The sequence below is a fragment of the Geotrypetes seraphini genome, chromosome 5, assembly GCF_902459505.1.
Source record: "Geotrypetes seraphini chromosome 5, aGeoSer1.1, whole genome shotgun sequence".
Classification (NCBI taxonomy): domain Eukaryota; kingdom Metazoa; phylum Chordata; class Amphibia; order Gymnophiona; family Dermophiidae; genus Geotrypetes; species Geotrypetes seraphini.
Window position 1 is genome coordinate 152791864 of NC_047088.1, and position 19555 is coordinate 152811418.

The 19555-nt window shown below is 41.6% G+C and overlaps 1 protein-coding gene across 3 annotated transcripts in view; it reads left to right on the top strand.

Moving 5' to 3' along the window:
* The window catches only part of TMEM237 (transmembrane protein 237), a 58376-nt gene that overhangs the window by 13821 nt on the left and 25000 nt on the right, over positions 1-19555 (top strand). For all 3 annotated transcript variants that reach the window (XM_033945801.1, XM_033945800.1, XM_033945803.1), the window contains exons 4-7: positions 3258-3314; positions 7518-7631; positions 16167-16290; positions 18455-18615. In XM_033945801.1, coding sequence (XP_033801692.1) covers positions 3258-3314; positions 7518-7631; positions 16167-16290; positions 18455-18615 — 456 coding nt within the window. The remainder of the gene's footprint in view (positions 1-3257; positions 3315-7517; positions 7632-16166; positions 16291-18454; positions 18616-19555) is intronic.

Sequence of the window (19555 nt, forward strand, 5' to 3'; positions counted from 1 at the left end):
GCTTACCACATTTCGAGCTACACATCCCCACTAGGACAACCAGAAATTGTAATCTTTTTGCCTATCTAAGGATCTCTGATTGCAAATACAGGTCCTTTCTGGACAGAACTTTCAAGTTTCAAGCTAGTAAACAGCAGACATGGCTAGGCAATTACATCAACAGAGCCAGGTTGACCTATGGCGCATTTCGGAAAGAAATTAAGACAGCACTGTTCGATAGATTTATCTCCTAATCGGATACCATTTTTAAAACTATCAATCACCATGCTGATAACTTTGAGAAATATGTGTATTTTTACTAATTGTATTCTGTAATTCGCTGTTAGTGACATCTTCGCTATTTGGTTTTTTTTTTGTTTTTTTTAAACTTTCATCAAGTGTACAAATATCAAATCAGTAACATAGTAAACATCACTTGATATTCTTACCATTATATCTCATAATACAAATACATCTTCGCTATTTGTATTCTGTATTTCGCTGATTGTCCAGCTCTCTTCAGTGTAAACCGCCTAAAAGTTGTAAGATTGTGGCGGTATAGAAAAAATAAAGTTATTATTATAAACAGGAAGGAGACCCAGGAAAAGAAGCAATAGAACAACAATTTTTCAAGCAGAAGCCACTTTGGACATCTTCAGTGTAAAATAGGCAATATCTTTTTACCACACAAAACAGCCAGCTCCCTGGGTAAGTAGAGGTCTCCTTCAAGGATTCAGTCAGCATAGCTGCTCTGGCAGACTCAGAGCAACTCATTACCTTAAGAGAGTCCCGCCTCCCCCCCCCAGTCTTTTCCATTGTTGATCTTATAACTAGGGACCAAAAAAGAAAGAAGATCTAATATTATTTTATGCCTGGTGGCTCAGTGGCATTGCCTTCTGGAGGACGTGGATTCAGTTGTCAGCTCTTCTCTCCCTGGGCTGATTAGGACATCGGATACTGTGGAGGAGAGAGTTCCTATCATTATGCAGTAGTGACATTTAGTGATCAGGTTTAGGGCCTATTGGCCAAGTTGATACAAAATTAACGAATCTGTTCCTGGAAGCTGTGAATGAAGTCCAGATCTGTTCTGATGGAAATGCAAGGAAGGAAGAGAAAAGTGCCATACCCCTCAAACTATTTTTCCTTTTTTAAAATATGACCTTACTTCACTCTTTTAGGTCCCTTTTGGTTTTATAATATAACTAGTCTTTAAGCCTGTTACATTAACGGGTGCTAGAGCAGATGTCTGTCTGTTTTGTTTTCTTTGTCTCTCTCTCTCCTTGGACGCTGTCTGTGTGTCTGTCATTCGTTCTGTCTGTGGCTCTCCCTGGCCCCCTTTGTCTGTCTGTCTTTCTCTGTGGCCCCCTTCTGTCTCCCCCCCAAAGCAAACCAAAATTGCTCCCTGCCCCTCAGCACACCCCTCTCCCCCTAAAGCAAAGCAAGTTTGTTCCCTGGCTCCCTTTCCCTCTCCCCCACCCCAACTTCCCTGTGCAGCAGCAGCATTTCCCTCCCCCCACCCCACTACCCTGTGCAGCAGCAGCATTTCCCTCCCACCCTTCCCTGTGTAGCCGCAGCATTTCCCTCCTCCCTCCATTTCTCTGTGCAGCAGCATTTCCCTCCCCTCCCCCACCCCACTTCTCTGTGCAGCAGCATGTTTGTTTCTGGCCGGCTCCCTTACCCTTTCAGCGCACAACAACCAACCTTCCTCTTTCCTGGACCTGATCTCCACGCTCCCGCCCCTGTACCGCGGATCACATGAAAGATCCAGCAGGTCGTGCAGTGCCCCGCGCCGCCACCTCAGTCAGCGACCAGGTGCAGTACTGTGGGGTCAGCAGCCCGTAAGCTCGACTGTAAGGCGGTTGTTGCCGGGCGCCGTTGAAAGAGCTGCACAGTGACGCGCCTCCAGCTAGCGTAGGCACCGTGAGGACTGGCACAGAAGCACACCTCACTGCGCCAAGAATCATGAAATTTCAAGAGCACATGCTTGCTCTAGGGTTTTATTATTATACAATTAAGCAGGTGGTGCTTACATACTTTAATTTAAACAAACATATTAAATGGACTTTTCACACAATTGCTCACCAATATGTGTATTCTTGTATAACGCTAATGAGCTCTCAGATACCTGCACTGATCGGTCATAGATTTTTAGATCAGTTATAGCAGGTGGAAGATATTATTCATTGAGCTCGATGCGTTTTTTTAAACTTTTCTTTATATGTGCCTACAAAAATTTAAAGTGCTACGTGCCATAAATTTATGAAAAACCAGCCCAGCACTTATCTTAATTGTAGCCGGTGCCTCTTGTATGTAGCTTTTCGATGGCCCTATGGGGACCCGTTTCGCCAAAATTATGGCTTCTTCAGGGGTCTACGTTTTTTTGCACAGCTCTGCTTCTGTTTAAAAGCAAAAAAAGGCGCTGCTTTTAAACAGAAACAGGGCTGCCATCGAAAAGCTACATACAAGAGGCACCGGCTACAATTAAGATAAGTGCTGGGCTGGTTTTTCATAAATTTATGGCACGTAGCACTTTAAATTTTTGTAGGCACATATAAAGAAAAGTTTAAAAAAACGCATCGAGCTCAATGAATGATATCTTCCACTTGCTATAACTGATCTAAAAATCTATGACCGATCAGTGCAGGTATCTGAGAGCTCATTAGCGTTATACAAGAATACACATATTGGTGAGCAATTGTGTGAAAAGTCCATTTAATACGTTTGACAACATTATGGACTTTTTCCATTGTTGAGTGTTGAGTGATACCTTAATTTAACTCATGATTGAATGGACTTGTTCTAATTGCCAATTAAGAGATCTGATTTAGTAGTAAGGATATTCCATAACCTGTCTCTTATGACTATTTGTGTGTTTTTGCTTTTGTTATACGTCATAACAAAATACTGGCAAAGAAATAAGCATGGCGAACCTTGATGAGCAGGGCAGTCGGTGAACAAAATGTGCCCCCTGCGAGGGTTGTTTGCTGTATCTTCCTTTTTGGTGTGTGCTCAGAGAGACAGACTCAAAGTGGTGGCATGGTATTCTGCCCTTCCTGGTGCGACACCCTTCTTGCCCACTCCTGGCTGCCCTGCTGGTAATACTTGATGTCAAAGTTTGTATGTCTGCCAAAATACCTTTACCTTAATTCAACTTGAAACACATGGTAATATTTTTTAAGGCTACATGATCCTTTAATCATGGAATCTAAGCTGTATTTCTTTTTATTCCAAGAAAAATTGTTGTATATTGTCATTGGCTCTTCTCTATTGTTTTATAGCCGAGGTTCCATTGAGTCGGCCAAGAAAGAAAAAGCCCAGGTCAAGCAGTCCACTAGGTAAGAGGATGCTGAGGTTGCATGCTAGATTTGGAATATTTGTAGAACTCTAGACGTTTTATTCAATCATCCTGTGGGATCATATATTTGGGAAACATTATTTGAATTTCTTCATCCTGCATTCCTTTTGACCCCTCCATTTTTTTTTTTTTAATTTAATTACCCCTCCATTTTTTTATTACTTTATCTTTATTGAGTTTAAATTTTATGATAACAACAATCATAATGAAATAAAACAGTATCCATCATGGTTCGTAGTCTAAAGCGCGCGAGGACAAAGGCACGCGGACAACTGAGCACAGGACTTCATCGTGCCGAAGAAAAACCGTATTTTAAAGGGCTCCGACGGGGGGTATTGTTGGGGAACCCCCCCACTTTACTTAATAGAGATCATGCTGGCGTTGTGGGGTATTTGGGGGGTTGTAACCCCCCTCATTATACTGGAAACTTAACTTTTTCCCTGTTTTTTAGGGAAAAATTAAGTTTTCAGTATAATGTGGGGGGTTATACCCCCACACACCCCCAACATGGTAGCGTGAGGCAGCGCAATCCCTTTTAAGTAGAGTGTGAGGGTTCCCCCCCACATCCCCGTCAGAGCCCTTTAAAATACGGGTTTTCTTTGGCGCGATTAAGCCCTGTGCTCAGTTGTCTGCGCTCAGTTGTCGGCGCGCCTTTGTCCTTGCGCGCTTTTGACCCGTCACCATCCATCATACAGTAAGTCACATAAAACAATATAGGAAAAATTAAATATTCTTTCTATTGTTAATTAGTCCACAATCATTGAGGGAGGAGTATCACAAATCGGAGACTATTTAATCCAACGTTTTATCTGGGGGGGAAAAAAAATCAAGAAAGCTGAAGTGGACCCAATTTACTAACTGGGAATGTTATCTTGGTTACTAATAGGGGTACTTGCAGTCGTCACCTCCTTATCCAAAATAAACCTCGATAACTGTGCAGATTCAAAAAAGGTATATTTAGCTCCCCTAAAATTAACTAAACATTTATGGGGTTATTTCAATATAAATGTAGCTCCAATTTTTAACACCTGAGGTCTCAAGAGCAAAATCTGTTTCCTTTTTTTCTGGATTATCCTAGAAATATCTGGATACATTCTTATTTTCTGATTCAGAAACAAAACATCTTTATATTTAAAAAAAACCAACAACTTCAAAAGCCATTCTCTATCTGAATCTAAAGCTAATTGAACAAAAAGTGTAGCAGCCGTTAAATGCTCTGATTCTGACTTCTCTAATAAATTTGTTAAGTCTAATACATCTGTTACAGGTTCTTGATTGTCCTCCGGGGTCTTCATCTTTCCCAAGGAAATACAGTGGTCCTTCGGTTTATGAGTGCACCGGTTTGCGAGTGTTTTGCAAGACGAGCAAAACATTCGCAAAATCGGCACCTCGAAAACCGAGCGTGCCTCGATGTACGAGCGCCCCTCCGCGCGATCCAGCCCCCCCCCCCCCGCTCGTGTTGCCCCCCGCAATGATCCGACATCCTCCCCGTACCCATCACCCATCCGAACACATTACTTACCCCCCATCTGGCACCCGGCACCGGCACCAACGCACAGGATATGCCGGTGCCCGAAGATCTGTCATCCTTTTTGCTGGGCCTTGAGCATCTGCGCATGCTCAAGGCCTTAGTTCCTGCTCTCTCCGAGATTCTCGGAGATCTTGAGAATCTCGGAGGGAGCAGGAACTAAGGCCTTGAGCATGCGCAGATGCTCAAGGCCCAGCAAAAAGGACGACAGATCTTCGGACACTGGCACCGGCATGTCCTGTGCATTGGTGCTGGTGCCGGGTGCCAGATGGGGGGTGGGTGATGGGTACAGGGAGAATGTCAGATCGCGGCGGGGGGGGCAATGCGAGCGGGGGGATGGCGGATCACACAGGGGGAAGCAATGCCGGTTCTCGGGGGGGGGGGGGGTAGAGCAGTGCCACTGGCCTCGGGGTGGAATGAATCAAGCAAGTTTCCCTTATTTCTATGGGGAAACTCGCTTTGATATATGAGTAATTTGGTTTACGAGCATGCTTCTGGAACAAATTATGCTCGTAAACTAAGGTACCACTGTATAATAGATTTTTGAAATTGGTGGAAAGGAACTTTGTGGGATTTTTAGAATCTCCAACCCCTCCATTTTTTAATTAGTAAAAAGATAATTGATTACTTTCAGTTCATATTTGCCATAGGAGGTCCTCTTTTCAAATATATGTGTTGATATTGAAATTAGCGTGTTACTGCTGCTAGTTAGTGGCCATGTTAAAAGATGCCTTTTGCTGTCTCTGACTGTTCCTGTATGCAGGCAACCATGAGGCAAACATCACCAGACCCCCTGGTGCTGTATAACAGGTGAACATGGGCTCATAGGAAGAAAAATGAGTTGTCCCATTCAGAATAGCCAATGTTAGTGAAAATGCAGAATGCACAGAAAGAACCAAGAATATTCTGTGTTCTAGGACAGAGTTTCTCAATTTCTTCAAGCCAAGTACCCCCTAAGTCTAACAATTATAAATTGAGTATTCCCGCCCAAACTCTGCCCTGACTCCACCCCCATAATAATAGTATTGTAATGCAATTTTTTCCATTCACTTTTCACATACACACAATGTAATCTTATTAACAATACATAATGGTAACCACAAAATTAAAAACCACATACGCAAGAGAAAATGTTAATTATCATTTATATTCGTTTTTTTTTCCAAAGAGGTCAAGGCAGATGACTTTAAAATATGAAATGTCAACTCAGTAACAAGTTAAAAAAATGGACAAATATAGTGCAAAATATAGACTACAGATATAAATTTTCATAGCTGAGACATTTCGATCACAAAGTTGAAAATAAAATCATTTTTCCTACCTTTGTCTGGTGATTCATTAGTCTCTGGTTGCACTTCCTTCTAACTGTGCATCCAATAATTCTTTCTTTCTGCCTCCTGCATGCTTCCCCTCCTCCGGATCTGATTCCCTTCCCCAACCAACATTTCTCTCAGTCTCTCCATGAGTCCAACTTTTCTTCCTCTCTCCTCCACCCCGATTGCCAACTTGTCTCCCTCCTTCTCTCATTTCCTCCCTTGCTGCAAAGGGAGTGGGGAAAGAGAGAGAGATCCAGGGTGCATCTCTCCCACTCCCCCTACTTCCACATCGAACATTTCTCCCTCTCTCATTCCCCGGTTTTCATCACTGCCCACCAGCCCCATGCCCAACATTTTTATATCACTCCTCTCCAACATCATGCCACATCTCTCCCTCCATCACTATGTCCAACATTCTTCCCCCTTTCATCACCTTTAATTTGTCTCTCTGTTCTCGCTCCACCATATCCAACATTTCTACCTCTCATCCTTCTCTTCCCCATGCATCTCTACCGCTCTCTCTCTCTCTGTATGCCCAATGTTCCTCTTTCTTCCTTTCTCCATGTGCATCATATCTTTCCCTCTTACTTGCACAATGATGCCCAACAATTCTCTCTTTTTATTCCCGCCCTCCCTCCTATGTCCCAAGTTAGTGCCCCCTTCCTCCCTCCCTTGTGTCCCAAATTCATGCCCCCTCCCTTCCTTCTGTATTCTGAGTTTCTGCTCCCTTCCCTGCCTTCCAGCCTTTGTCCCAAATTCATGCTCCTCCCATGTCCAAACGTACTTTTTCCCCACTCCTTTCTTCCTTTGTGCCACGTTGATATCTCCTCTCTCCCTTACTTGCTCACTCCAGGGCCACGGTCGCTCCCTTCAGGGTTGTCCAGCTGGGTTGCTCCTTCCTGTCTTCAGCTGCACTTGTTTGCAGGGATGCGGGCAGCGTCTCTTGCACGCTGCATGTGGCTGACCTGCAAGCCTTCCCTCTAACGTCAGCTCTGATGTTGAAGGGAAGGCTTCAAGATCAGCCACATGCAGCGTGCAAGAGCCGCTGCCTGCGTCCCTGCAAGCAAGTGCGGTTGAAGGCGGGAAGGACTGTTGAGGTAGCTGGGATCCCCGGCTGACCTGGAAGACTTCTGTCCAAAGTCAGCTCTGACATCAGAGGGAAGCCTTCTGGTCGGCTTCAGCGCAGCTGGAGGGCAGGAAGGACGGCATGGGATCCCCAGTGGCAGCGGTGATTGAGGAGAAGGGGGGTACTGCATGTTGAGAAACACTGTTTTAGGAGAATTGTTTTTTCAGCACTACTGATTTAACATTGCTCCCTTTTCTCTCTCTCCCATCTTAGAAGACATAGTGCAATCAAATGTCCGTCGGCCATCTGAGAGCAGGGAGCCCCTCACTCCTGAGTTACCAGATGCTGTACCACGAAAGAAGCGAAAAAAGAAGAGATTGGCTGCTGGTAGGGGAAAGAACATTAAAGAGATGCATTTTGGGAGTTTAACAAACTTTTCCTTCTGTGTAGCATACAATATTTCCGAAGGGCATGCAACAGCCAGCGGTATTTATACTCTCAATTGAAAAGAAAAGTCTGTCAGCATCTAGGGCTAGTGGCGGGCAGACTTCTATGGTCTGTGAACTGAGAATAGCAGCAACAGATCAAGAACACGTGGTGTGTTTTGTGTCACATTCATATCAAATGGTATGAGTGTATATCAGAGGGGTAGGGGAAACACCTTAAGGTTGATTGTGAATAAAATGTCAGTTGTTTGGATTGTGGGTTTGATTAGATATTGACAATGGATGTGCTTATGCTGCACCCAAACCATGATTGTGTGACTGCCCTATTTTGATGCCAGTATTTGACCATGAAGGAGTGTAACCTGCATGGAGTGGCAGATGTGACTGGAGCCGTCTTTAGGGGCAGACTGGATGGACTATGCAAGTCTTTATCTGCTGTCATCTACTATGTTATTATTCCAAGATTATAAATTTTCAAAATGACTTATCTGAAATGATTCCCTCTGGAACAGCTATATTTTAAAGCAGTGTCAAAATGTACCTCGTGTAGGAAAGGAATCTAATTTGTTGCAGCACTCTGATGTTGTAGGTGCAAATCTAAAACAGAAAATCACTCTGACAGTAATTATTCTGAACTCAACCAAATAGTAATTATGCATTAACAGTCTACTTACAACTTAGCCCTTATATAGAAAGAACTTTGGCTTTACATTCTAGGCATTGCTAAGACGTCTGTCATGCTTTCTGCTAGGAATATGAGTGTACCTCTTTCAACCCTGTAATTGTAGTATGGCTACCTTATTAGAAGAAGAATGCCAAATGTGGGATTATACGAGGGTCATTTCATAAATAATGCAAACGTTTTTTGTTTTTTTTTTACATGTTTATTTGGGGTTTTTTTCAAGTATTTCTTTGCAATCCTTTAATATAGTCTCCCTGCTTTGCAATGACCGAGTCCCAACATCCGGAAAGTTCCATTATTCCATTCAAGACACCATTTTTGTTCAGTTGCTGAATGGCTTGGGTAACGGCGGAAGAAAGTTTTTTCAGAGATGCAAAATGATGTCCATGCAGAGGTTGTTTCAACTTTGGAAAAAGGTTGAAGTCTGGTGGACTCATTTCTAGACTTTAGGGAGCATGAGGTAATACCTCCCAGCCGTATTCGCGTAGTTTTTCAATGACGACATTTCCTATGTTCAGGCGAGCATTGTCGTGAAGAATGAGTAGCCCAGCTAAGAGCAACTGAGGTCAGGTTTTGTTCATTTTTCTGTGATAATACTGATGTCAGTGGAATCCCTGTGGTTTCAGAAAGTTCCTCACATGTCGCACGACAATCTTTGTTCAAGAGCATCAGCCACGAGTTTCACACATCGTTCAGCAGTAGTTGATTTCGGCCTTCCTGGTCTTGCATCATCATCTATGCTTACACGATCACTCCAAAAACGAGTTGCCCACTGAGAAACTGTGCTAAGGTCCACTGTTAACTCACCACAAACTTCACGTAACGCACTGTGGATTTCTGCCACATAGTGTTTCAATCTTAATGTACGACCTCTGATCGTCAACAGACACAGTACCCGAGACACCTGCAGCCTCCATTTCCCACACTTGTCTCAGCCACACTATGTATACTACAGAGCTAAGCACACGCCCTGCTGCTTCAAGCACTGAAGTGAAAGTGAAACTAGGTTTATTGCAATTGCATCATCCATTCCCCAATGTTGCCAATTTGTGCATTATTTATGAAATGACCCTTGTATATTATTAAATAATATAAATTCTTAGAAATATGACAAACAGATTACAAAAATATACTAATGATTGCACAAAACTGTATATGTAGATACAGCATATCTGGTAACTCTATAAATATTTACAAAATAACACTTCAAAATACATTTGTTTATACTACAGAAATTTCCTGAGAAGATATCGTAAAGCTGCGACTCTATTACGTTAATTATCAAAAGTCCCAGACATAACCATCCCTTAGCCAGCAAAGTACATGTGACTGACTGACTAACCCATCTGGAAGAGTATAAGGTGTTACATTCTCGCCCTTCTTCAGCTGAGTCAGCATCTGCTGGTGATGTAGGTTGAAGAGTAATTGTTTCAGGCTTTCCAGTTTTACACATACCACTTGTGGTCTGGAGAGACTGAAGGAATGAAAATTAGCAGATAAGATCTAATTTCTTTATCAATGTTCTCTTTAATCAAGAGATCACAGTTTTAGAAGATGGATCTTATACTATGGCTTGTATTCAGAAATTTGCATAATAAACACGTTGCCCTCTTATAAGATTCCCAAATCTCTTTAAGTTTTAATATCAGAACAGCATTCTGTGCAACAAGCTCCTATCTCCTTCCAGCAGTCTTAAGAGCTGAATAGAGAATGACACGGTGAGAAAATTCATCACCATTCCCATCCCCGTGGATAACCGCAGGAAACAATCCCGTGACATTCTTTATTGTCTTACCTCAACTTCAGTCCTTCTACACCAGCATTCTTCAATGCAAAGCTTGAGGGTCAATGGTTATGCCAGACATGGGCAAACTACGGTCCATGGGCCATATCCGAATCATTTACTGTTTTAATCCGGCCCGCCAAAAATTTCCTGCCGGTCGATGCAGGGCCGGCGCACTGAAATTTCCTGCTGATCTTTGCAGGGCCAGCGAGATCAGGGGGATCCTCTGACAGTGGCTTCCTCCTCTCCACTCCGCTCCTAGCAGCTCTCAGTACTTGGATTTACTTAGGCAGCCTGGGGTTTTTGCTGAGTCGCAGCCCACCTCTGATGATGCAACTTCCTCTTTCCTCAGAGGCAGGCGCGACCCATCAAAAGACCCAAGGCAACCTAAGTGAATCACTGCGCTGACAAGTACTGAAAGATGCTGGAAGAGGAGCGGAGGGAAGGGGAGAAAGCCACATCAGTCCCCACTACCTATTAAGAATAAAACTGCTGTAATAGTAAAGTTTTAACAGCTTATGAAAAGCAAAGTAGGAAGGCTTCGCCCGACATACTTTAGAGCAGGAGTTCCACAAGAAAGGTCCAATGAAAGAGTGCTCTTTTCCTAGTTGATGACAACTTGATCACATCTAATCCAGGTAATGCAAGAAGTCCTTTTTGTAATGAACGCAAAGTCATTGATGGGGAATATTTGCATAATTTTTTGAAAGATATAAATAGGTTTTAGCCATTTTAACAGTCTCAAATGATAAAAACAAGTTTTGGTATTTAGGTAAACTGTGACCTTTGATGTTTGTTGAAATTTTCAATTCATTGTTTTTACTTGAAATCCACATAGCAGCGAAGTTGGAATGAATCATGTAAAAAGGAGAAGGGGGTTGCAGGTTGGATGGAAAGGGGAGAGGGACATAGAAAGAAGGCAGGGGGAGAGGGCAGACAGTGGATGGAAGGGGCAGATGCTGGATTGAAGAGACAGAGAGGGCAGATGCTGGAAGGAAAAGAGTGAAAAGAAGATGAAAGCATAAACCAGAGACAACAGTCTGCCCTTTGGGGGAGGGGGTTCTTTCTTTCTTTCTGCCTTAGCCCTTTCTCGCAGCGCATCAGACCCTCCCCCCCCCCCCCCGGGGTCGCCTGGCCCCTCTGGCAAATTTAAGAATCCATTGTGGCCCACGAGTCAAAAAGTTTGCCCATCCCTGGGTTATGCCCATTCATCATATGATTCTTCCTTCTCTCCTTAAAGAATGACACGGAGATGGTTTCATGTGGTTATTTGCGGGGACAGGAACGGTGATGAATTTTGTCACCATGTCCTTCTCTAGAGCTGAACCTCCTCTCGTTCTGACATCCTTTTTTTCTTTTTTAGCTGTCCTGCTCTCTATACCTGATTTGTTCTTGCCCCCCCCCTTGTCTGTAAGGCAGGATGCCATTAGAATTAGTCTGCAGCCTGCTTAATTAGCAGCACTTGCATAATTAACTGCACTTGTACTCTAAGCTCCTGCAATTCCAGGGTTCCTTTGAGCTATCTTGTCTTTTGAAGCCCTCCTGTTCTCTCTGGAGCGCTGTCTGGCTCAGACTGATCTATTAGTCATGTGCTATCCTCTATATCAGCGATGGCGAACCTATGGCACGCGTGCCAGCTGTGGCACGTGAAGGCCTTGCAGCTGGCACGCGGGAAGGTCCGCAATTAAGATATGCGACGCGGCGGGAGGCGAGTGTGCCGGTGTCTGCTTTGCAGCTCACCTGGCAACAGGGCCGGACTGGCCATTGGGAGGACCGGGCATTGTCCCGGTGGGCCGCGGCCCATCCTCCTGTGCTGGCTGCAGTCCTGTGAGTGGATGTTTAGCCTGCCTGTCTTCCCCTTAGTATCCTATGAGCCAGGCAGTGTGTGAGGGGGAAGTGGGGGGAGGAAGAGAAGCTTCACACTGAGTCTGTCACAGGAACTCAGTGAGGCTGTAGTGTGACTCCACATGTGACATCTGTAATCAGGAACAGTTCCTAGTGCTCCCATGCTAGAGAGGTGAGGATATGGGGGGATGTTAATGTGTCTAATAATGTGCTCCTCTGTAAAAACCTCTGTATCTTCCATGGGGGACATGCTAAATTCGAGGAAATAAAAAAGCTGCTTATGATGATTGCATAGAGAAGTTCAGTAAGCTGAGAGGAGGGTGGGCTCTCTGTGAACAACCAACACACTAATCCTCTGCGCTGTACCTTATGGAAAACTCAATATAGCAAAAAAAACAGTAAAGTGTATATGTGGCCCTTCACAGTGCTTTTGTAAACATCATAATAAAATAACAAAGGCTCCAATAATGAAAAATAAAAGTCCTTTTCCCATACACTCAGGTCACCTCTTAATTAGTTGTTATTGTGATGAATCCAATGTTGTACAGTCATTAATGCGATTAATCCAGTTTGCAGGTCATTTTATTTGGGGAATCGCAGTCACTTCTTATTAGTGGCTGGCCGTGCTTCTGCATTTTAGCCCTGCCCCTGGACTTCAATGGGCGGGGCCTGCGTGAGGTCATGTGATTGGACTGCTCAACCTAAAATGCCCGGGCCTATTTTTTGTCCCAGTCCGGCCCTGCCTGGCAATGTGTTCCTCGCAGCTGCCTGAACCGCCGCGGGGCTGTGAGACAGTATATTTTTTGACCAAAACGGATGTCTACAATTAGTAAAATTCCCCAATCACATATTTTTTTAAGGGGACGGATTTGTATACAGCACTTCATTAGATTTTTTTTATTATACAAATTTTATCTTTTTGTAGACTTGAAGTCTTGAACAAAGAAAATGAGTACAGCAAAAAAAGCAAAAACAGATAGTGGAAGACCATTCCAAGAGGCCTGGACAGAGACATATGGAGTGATTGAACACAGTGGGAAAGCATTGTGTATTATGTGTAATGAAAGTGTTGTGTCTCGCACATCAAGTGTCAAACGTCACTTTGAGACCAACCATAACAGTGTTGCTGAACTTGGTTTAGCTCAAAGAAAAGAGTTCCTTGTAGGAAAATTAAAGAAATATCACTCCCAGTCTCTTAGTTTTAGCAACTATCTTTCAAAAACTAATCATCTTACAGTTGCCAGCTTTCAAATTTCACTGTGCATGGCAAAACATGGTAAGCCACTCTCTGATGGAGATTTTATCAAAAAGGCAATTTTGGCTGGGAGTAATTCACTCTTCCATGATTTCCAAAACAAGGATAAAATTGGGCAGCGCATCTCTGAGATGCCGCTAAACAGAAATACTGCAAAAGATAGGGTTCTGCGAATGACTGCTGATGTTAGTCAACAGCTTACTTGCGACTTACAAAAAGCACCCTTCTACTCCATGTGCTTGGATGAAAGTACAGATATTACTAACCATGCAAGACTAGCGCTCATTTTGCGTTATGCTACTGGTGACATCATGAGAGAAGAGCTGGTAAAACTGCTGTCTTTGCCTGGAAGAACACAAGGGATAGATATCCACAATACTGTGATGGAGGCTTTTTCATCACTAGACATAAGTCCAGAAAAAGTGGTTTCAGTTACTAGCGATGGAGCACCTAGCATGGTGGATTCATTCATAAATAGCCTAACTTCTTCCAAGCAGGATTCTTCCTAACATCAGGATTCATTCATTTCTTTGCTAAGGAAGCAAAACATCCACTGATTCAATTTCACTGCATAATACATCAAGAGGCTCTCTGCGCCAAAGAAAGCAGCAAAAAACTTGACGATGTCCTCAAAGATGTAACAAAAATGGTGAACTTCATCATGGCGCGTGCTCTTAATTTTCGACAATTTCAAGCCCTTCTTGATGAGGTTCAGATCACCAACATGGCCTGGCTTACCAACCTCATGTTCTTTACAGATTTTACTAACCACTTTAATGTACTAAACAAAAAATTACAAGGCATGGGAAAAAACAGCAGAAAGCATGTTTAGTGACATCAAAGCTTTTGAGAGAAAATTGCATGTTTTTGAAAAAGACCTTGAGAGTGGACAGCTAAAATATTTTCCCAACCTAAAAATACATTTGGATAATTCTACAACATTTGTGGACAGTCATAAAAAACACCAGGAAATCCACAAAGCATATTCCACCATTGTAGCCGAAGCAAAGGAGAATTTTAGTAAAAGATTTTCTCAGTTACGTAAGATGGAGACAACCCTTTCATTTATAACTTCCCCAGAAAAGTCCACATTTGAAGATCTTGATCTTTCCTGCTTACAGTGGTTGGATATTCAAAATTTGGAAATGGAGCTACTGGAATTTCAAGAAAGCTCTATCTGGAAAAGTAAATTCAATGACCTGCATGCGGCTCTTGAACGTATTGAGTGTGAAAGGGTGACAAATGAAATCACTGCTAGCAGTTCTGAAAATGAAATCCTAAAAGCGTGGAATTCTCTGCCAGACAATTTTAAGTCCATGAAAGCACTTGGGATTGCTCTTCTTACTTTGTTTGGGTCATCCTATGCTTGTGAGCAGCTGTTTTTGGCTTTGAATCATATAAAATCTGATGCTAGAAACAGATTAACGGATGACATGAGTGCTGCATGTGTTGCTCTGAAATTAACGCACTATGAGCCAAGGATTGACAAGTTATCAGCATGCATGCAACAACAAAAATCACATAAATTTTTTTCAGAGCATGCCCAATGCATATGTTTACATGAAGCAGTGTTTTCAGTTTGCAGTTAAGACACTTTCTAAGTTATTTAAATATTATTTAAAGATGTTATTTAAAAAAGGGACTTTACATGGCCCTGTTGTATTCTAATCTGGAATTTCCAATAAAAACGGTTGGTTTAATTGAAAGCTCTTTTGTTTTCTTTACATCATATTATTAGAAATGTAATGATTTAACTATTTTCTAATTTGATTGTAAATTTTACAAAAAAACATGTATAGACTCTTTGGGAATGCACACCGAGTCTTGACACAGTTAACAGTTTTAAGAAGTTTATCTTTTTTTTTACTCAGGATACATTTGACATGTTATGTGAATAATACATTTAAAATATATTGTGTAACTGAATCAAATTCTTCCTAAATTCATTAAATTGAATGAAATCATTAAAACATTATAAATTGCCAATAAATTGAAATGAAAACCAAAGGATTGTGAATCAAATTGATTCTCTGACAATACAAAGATTCCAACCTTTAAAAATGATGTTACATAGTTCAGGCAACTTTATAAAGAGTTTAGATACTAAAATCCTGTTATTAAGGTTTAATTGACGTGCTGGCACTTTTCTGGAAATTCTTTGGTTTTGTGCGGCAGTTTGGGCACTCGGGCTCAAAAAGATTAGCCATCACTGCTCTATATCATAATATTTTATTTTATTTTTTTAAACTTTATTGATTTTCAAACTACAAATGCGCAATAAATGATTCACATATTTGTACATTATATAATAAGCGCAACAAAACTTGCAAATATTACTGCACAAAGAAATTTTCCTCCACCCTCCCAGTTACTAAACACATTAAATCAAAACCTTCACAAAACAATTCATAGATTACTATACAAATACCATTCCCATCCCCCCACCCCCCAGGATATGTATGTTTACATGTCCACAAAATGAAAAATTATTCCTCTTTACAATATTTAGCCAATAGCTCCCAAACATAAAATTCTTAAATCGTCCCTGTTGTATGGCCATGCAACGCTCCATTTTATATGTATAATATTCAAAAATTAAGTCATACCCCTCTGGGTAAATGGCAAAATAAAATATATACGAAAGTTTTCCTTTACAGCTGGATTAGCTGAATGCAAAAATGTGTGTGAAAACCCATTGTCTTTACTAGATTTTTAACATGGAGACTGGCTGATCTGAGTTATGTTTTGTACTATGACACTTCTTTATTCTGTTTTTGCGCTTTTACGGTTATTGACCAAACTGCATTTTAATGCAGTATTTTAGCTCCATTTCATGAAAGTGAGTTAATTGGCAATTTTAAGCAAAACCTCTTGTATTTATTATTTTTATTGCTTTATGTATTTTGTGTAGAGTCTGAAACATCCTTTGCACCACACAATTTTCCCAGCACATCTGCGTTTCAGAATGGTAATGATGTAGTAGATCACCAGCCGACTGAAGAGGTCCCACCTCGTAAACCTCGCAAGAAAACTAAGTGAGTACTACCAGTGAACTTTCAGCTCTTCTAGATTCACTCCCTCCCTCCACAAAAAAAAAAAATTGTTTCCTGTATGAACTGCAAATTCTTTAAGGTAACAAACCTCACTAAATTATTTTTCTTAAGACTACCAACACCATGGCAAATAACACAAACTTTATTTACTGTTATCAGCATTCTAATAGTTGCCCAATGAAATATCCCAGATCACTCGATGAATCTAAAATAGAACATTTGTTGGCAATGGCATATGCTACCTCATCCATCCCCTGCTCATTGATGGAGAAGGAAGCCAGTAAGCCAGACACCATCCTACCATTAGGCAGGACTAGACAGTTGCCTAGAACAGTGTTTTTCAACTCGGTCCTGGAGTACCCCCTTGCCAGTCAGTTTTTCGGGATAGCCATATTGAATTTGCATTAACTTGATTTGCATACACTGTTTCCATTATATGCAAATTTCTTTCATGCATACTTTATGTGGATATCTTGAAAACCTGAATGGCAAGGGGGTACTCCAGGACCGAGTTGAGAAACACTGGCCTTGATCAGCAGCAGTAGTCTAAGCCAGGGGTGTCAAATGTCGGTCTCGAGGGCCGCAATCCAGTCAGGTTTTCAGGATTTCCTCAATGAATATGCATGAGATCTATTAGCATACAACGAAAGCAAAGCATGCAAATAGATCTCATGCATATTCATTGAGGAAATCCTGAAAACCCGACTGGATTGTGGCCCTCGAGGACCAACTTTTGACACCCCTGATGCAAAACAATAGGCCCTGATGAAAGCCCAACAAATTCAAAGAAAAACAAGAGATACTGTTACCAGTAGAAAATGTGGGTGGTTTACAAATAGCTCATATATCCAGACCAGTATGGGAGGAGCAATTTTAGGATAATCTTGAATGTTGGGGCCGGGGGGGCATACAAGGCTGAAAGTTTGCCTAGGGTGCCTAATACATTCACACCAGCCCTGCAGCAGACTAAAGAATGCTGCTGTTCATATGCCTATTCCTTAATCTGACTTGTTCCCTGCAGATTTAGTAGATAGGGGAGAGTTTGCATTGTTATTGAATCTGTGCTGCTTTTTCCAGGCTAAAAAAAAATAAAGAAAAACACTGAGGGCCAGATTCTGTAACCAATGCCGATATTGGCAACTGCTGATCACATGTCAATTGCACATCGGCGCCAGTATCAGAAATGTGCCTATAGGAAAGATAGGCCCCTGACATTTAGGCCAGGATTTTCTGGGCCTACATTTCTAGTGCCTTTCTTTGCTTGAATTGTGCCTATTAGGTGATTTAGGCCGCCGGGTTTTCAAGTCCTACATTTCCAGTACCTTTTTTTTGCGTGAATTGCACCTACTAGGCGATTTAGGCCACTGAACGCCACTTCTGGCATTGGCCTGCCTACTTTGGCATTTGGCAGCCTAAAGTGCTTATGTAGGTGTGATTCTGGTGTATTTTATTTAGGTACCGTAGGCGCTTCATCCTGCTGTGTTTTGCCATTTCTAATAGCATTCTTCAATTAGGTGCCGGTAGGGTGCCTACCAGTGTCTAAGTTTAGGTGCCAGTTTTAGAATTTCACCCTTAATGTCCAGATGTGTTTCCTGCCATTTAATAGCTACCTGGTTTACATCTTTTACAGCATAGAAACTGCCAAATGCAGTTTCAGTGAAGAATGGTTTCTATTGTACATGGATTCATTACTAGATGGACAAAGTTACCTATATGTAAATAAGACTGCCAAGATTATATTCAATAAGTTTGCTTTTAAGTTTTCTTTTTAAGGAGTTAGTATAAAAAGGCCTATATATTATTCATTCTTTAATTAATTGAAAGGAGATTATTTTTTGGTCAAATGGACTAACAGTGTTAATAATGTGATAATTTAAAATGACCTAGTGGGTCAAGTTGGGCTTGTTAATTACGTTATAATTTTATTTTTATAACTTTGCTTTTCAAACAATGATGCCCTTAGCATGGGGCAGCTGTTCCTTTTTGAGCGAGAGACACTTGGGAGTGCAAATTTATTTCCTGGTTATCAAACCTTGTTCTGATTTCAAACGGTCTGACAGGGCATGTAATTTAGAAATGTATTTTAAAATAAAATCATGAGAGTTCTTTTAAAGTATGAATCTATTGCTGCAATGTCTTATAATAGGAAGACGCGGCCTGCAGAATTGCAGTATCCCCACGAGCTTGGTGTGGAGGAAGAGGACATCATCCCTGAAGGACAAGTGAAATATGCAGAACATCAGCCTGTGTTTATTGCTCCCACTGGCACAAGCCAGCCTGTGGGCAAAGTGTTTATCGAAAAGAGTCGTAAGCAGGGTCTAATTACCTTTCTATATTTTACAAAGTGTTTTAACAAAGGAACTAGAAAAAAATGTCTTATGGATAAGGTTTCATCGCTTTAATTATCTTTGGTAAAGCTGTTGAAAAATAAGAATTTTCTAAAAGGGTACCGTAAGTGAGGATGGGCCTTTGAGCTGCTTCCTTTCAGTTATGGGAATTCCTACCATGAGAGCTTAGTGATCCTAGCCATGTGAAGATGAAAATACCTGAGAATATCATAGCTTAGCAGATCCCTAAGTTATCATATCAGATGTGAGGAAGAAAGACATTAGTGGAAGCTGCTGTGGCTCACCAGGTAAAAGCCCTGGGCTCATCTTCCAGAGGCCATGGGTTCAAATCCCAGCACATATTTTAATTGTGGAATTCTACCTTGCAGGTGCACCTTGATGATCTCACAATGAGGTCAGCATTGTGCAGTTGCACTCCTCCATTTGCAATGAAGTAGAAGCCATGCTAAGGTCTGTATCTGGGTTTTTTTCCTGTTTTTAAGCTTTAGCAAATGAAGTTATGTATGCAATCTATATATTTTTTTATGTGCTTTCCTTGCTTTCAGTAATGAGCTGATTGGAGCACTGTTTAGTCAGAAAAAAAGGGTAGCTTTTTAGCAAGAAACCTAAAGCTGTGTTTCATGTTCTGTGCTTCAGTTAATGGATCTCTTCCTCTAATTAGCAAATAGCATTGTTGTTTGTCCACAAAAATGGAAGGTTTTGCATGCAATATATCTGTTTGATGTTCCCTGTTAATGTGGTGCCTTAATATTTTGAGCTTAATAAAGCAAAAATAAAAACCCAGAGAGCTATTTAGCAGATCGCATTAAGGATGCCCAAACTGTGCTTAAGTTCCGTCCATAGAACTCGGATCTATCTGAAGCCCAAACTAAGCTCAAAAGTAGACCTGGTTTTCATTT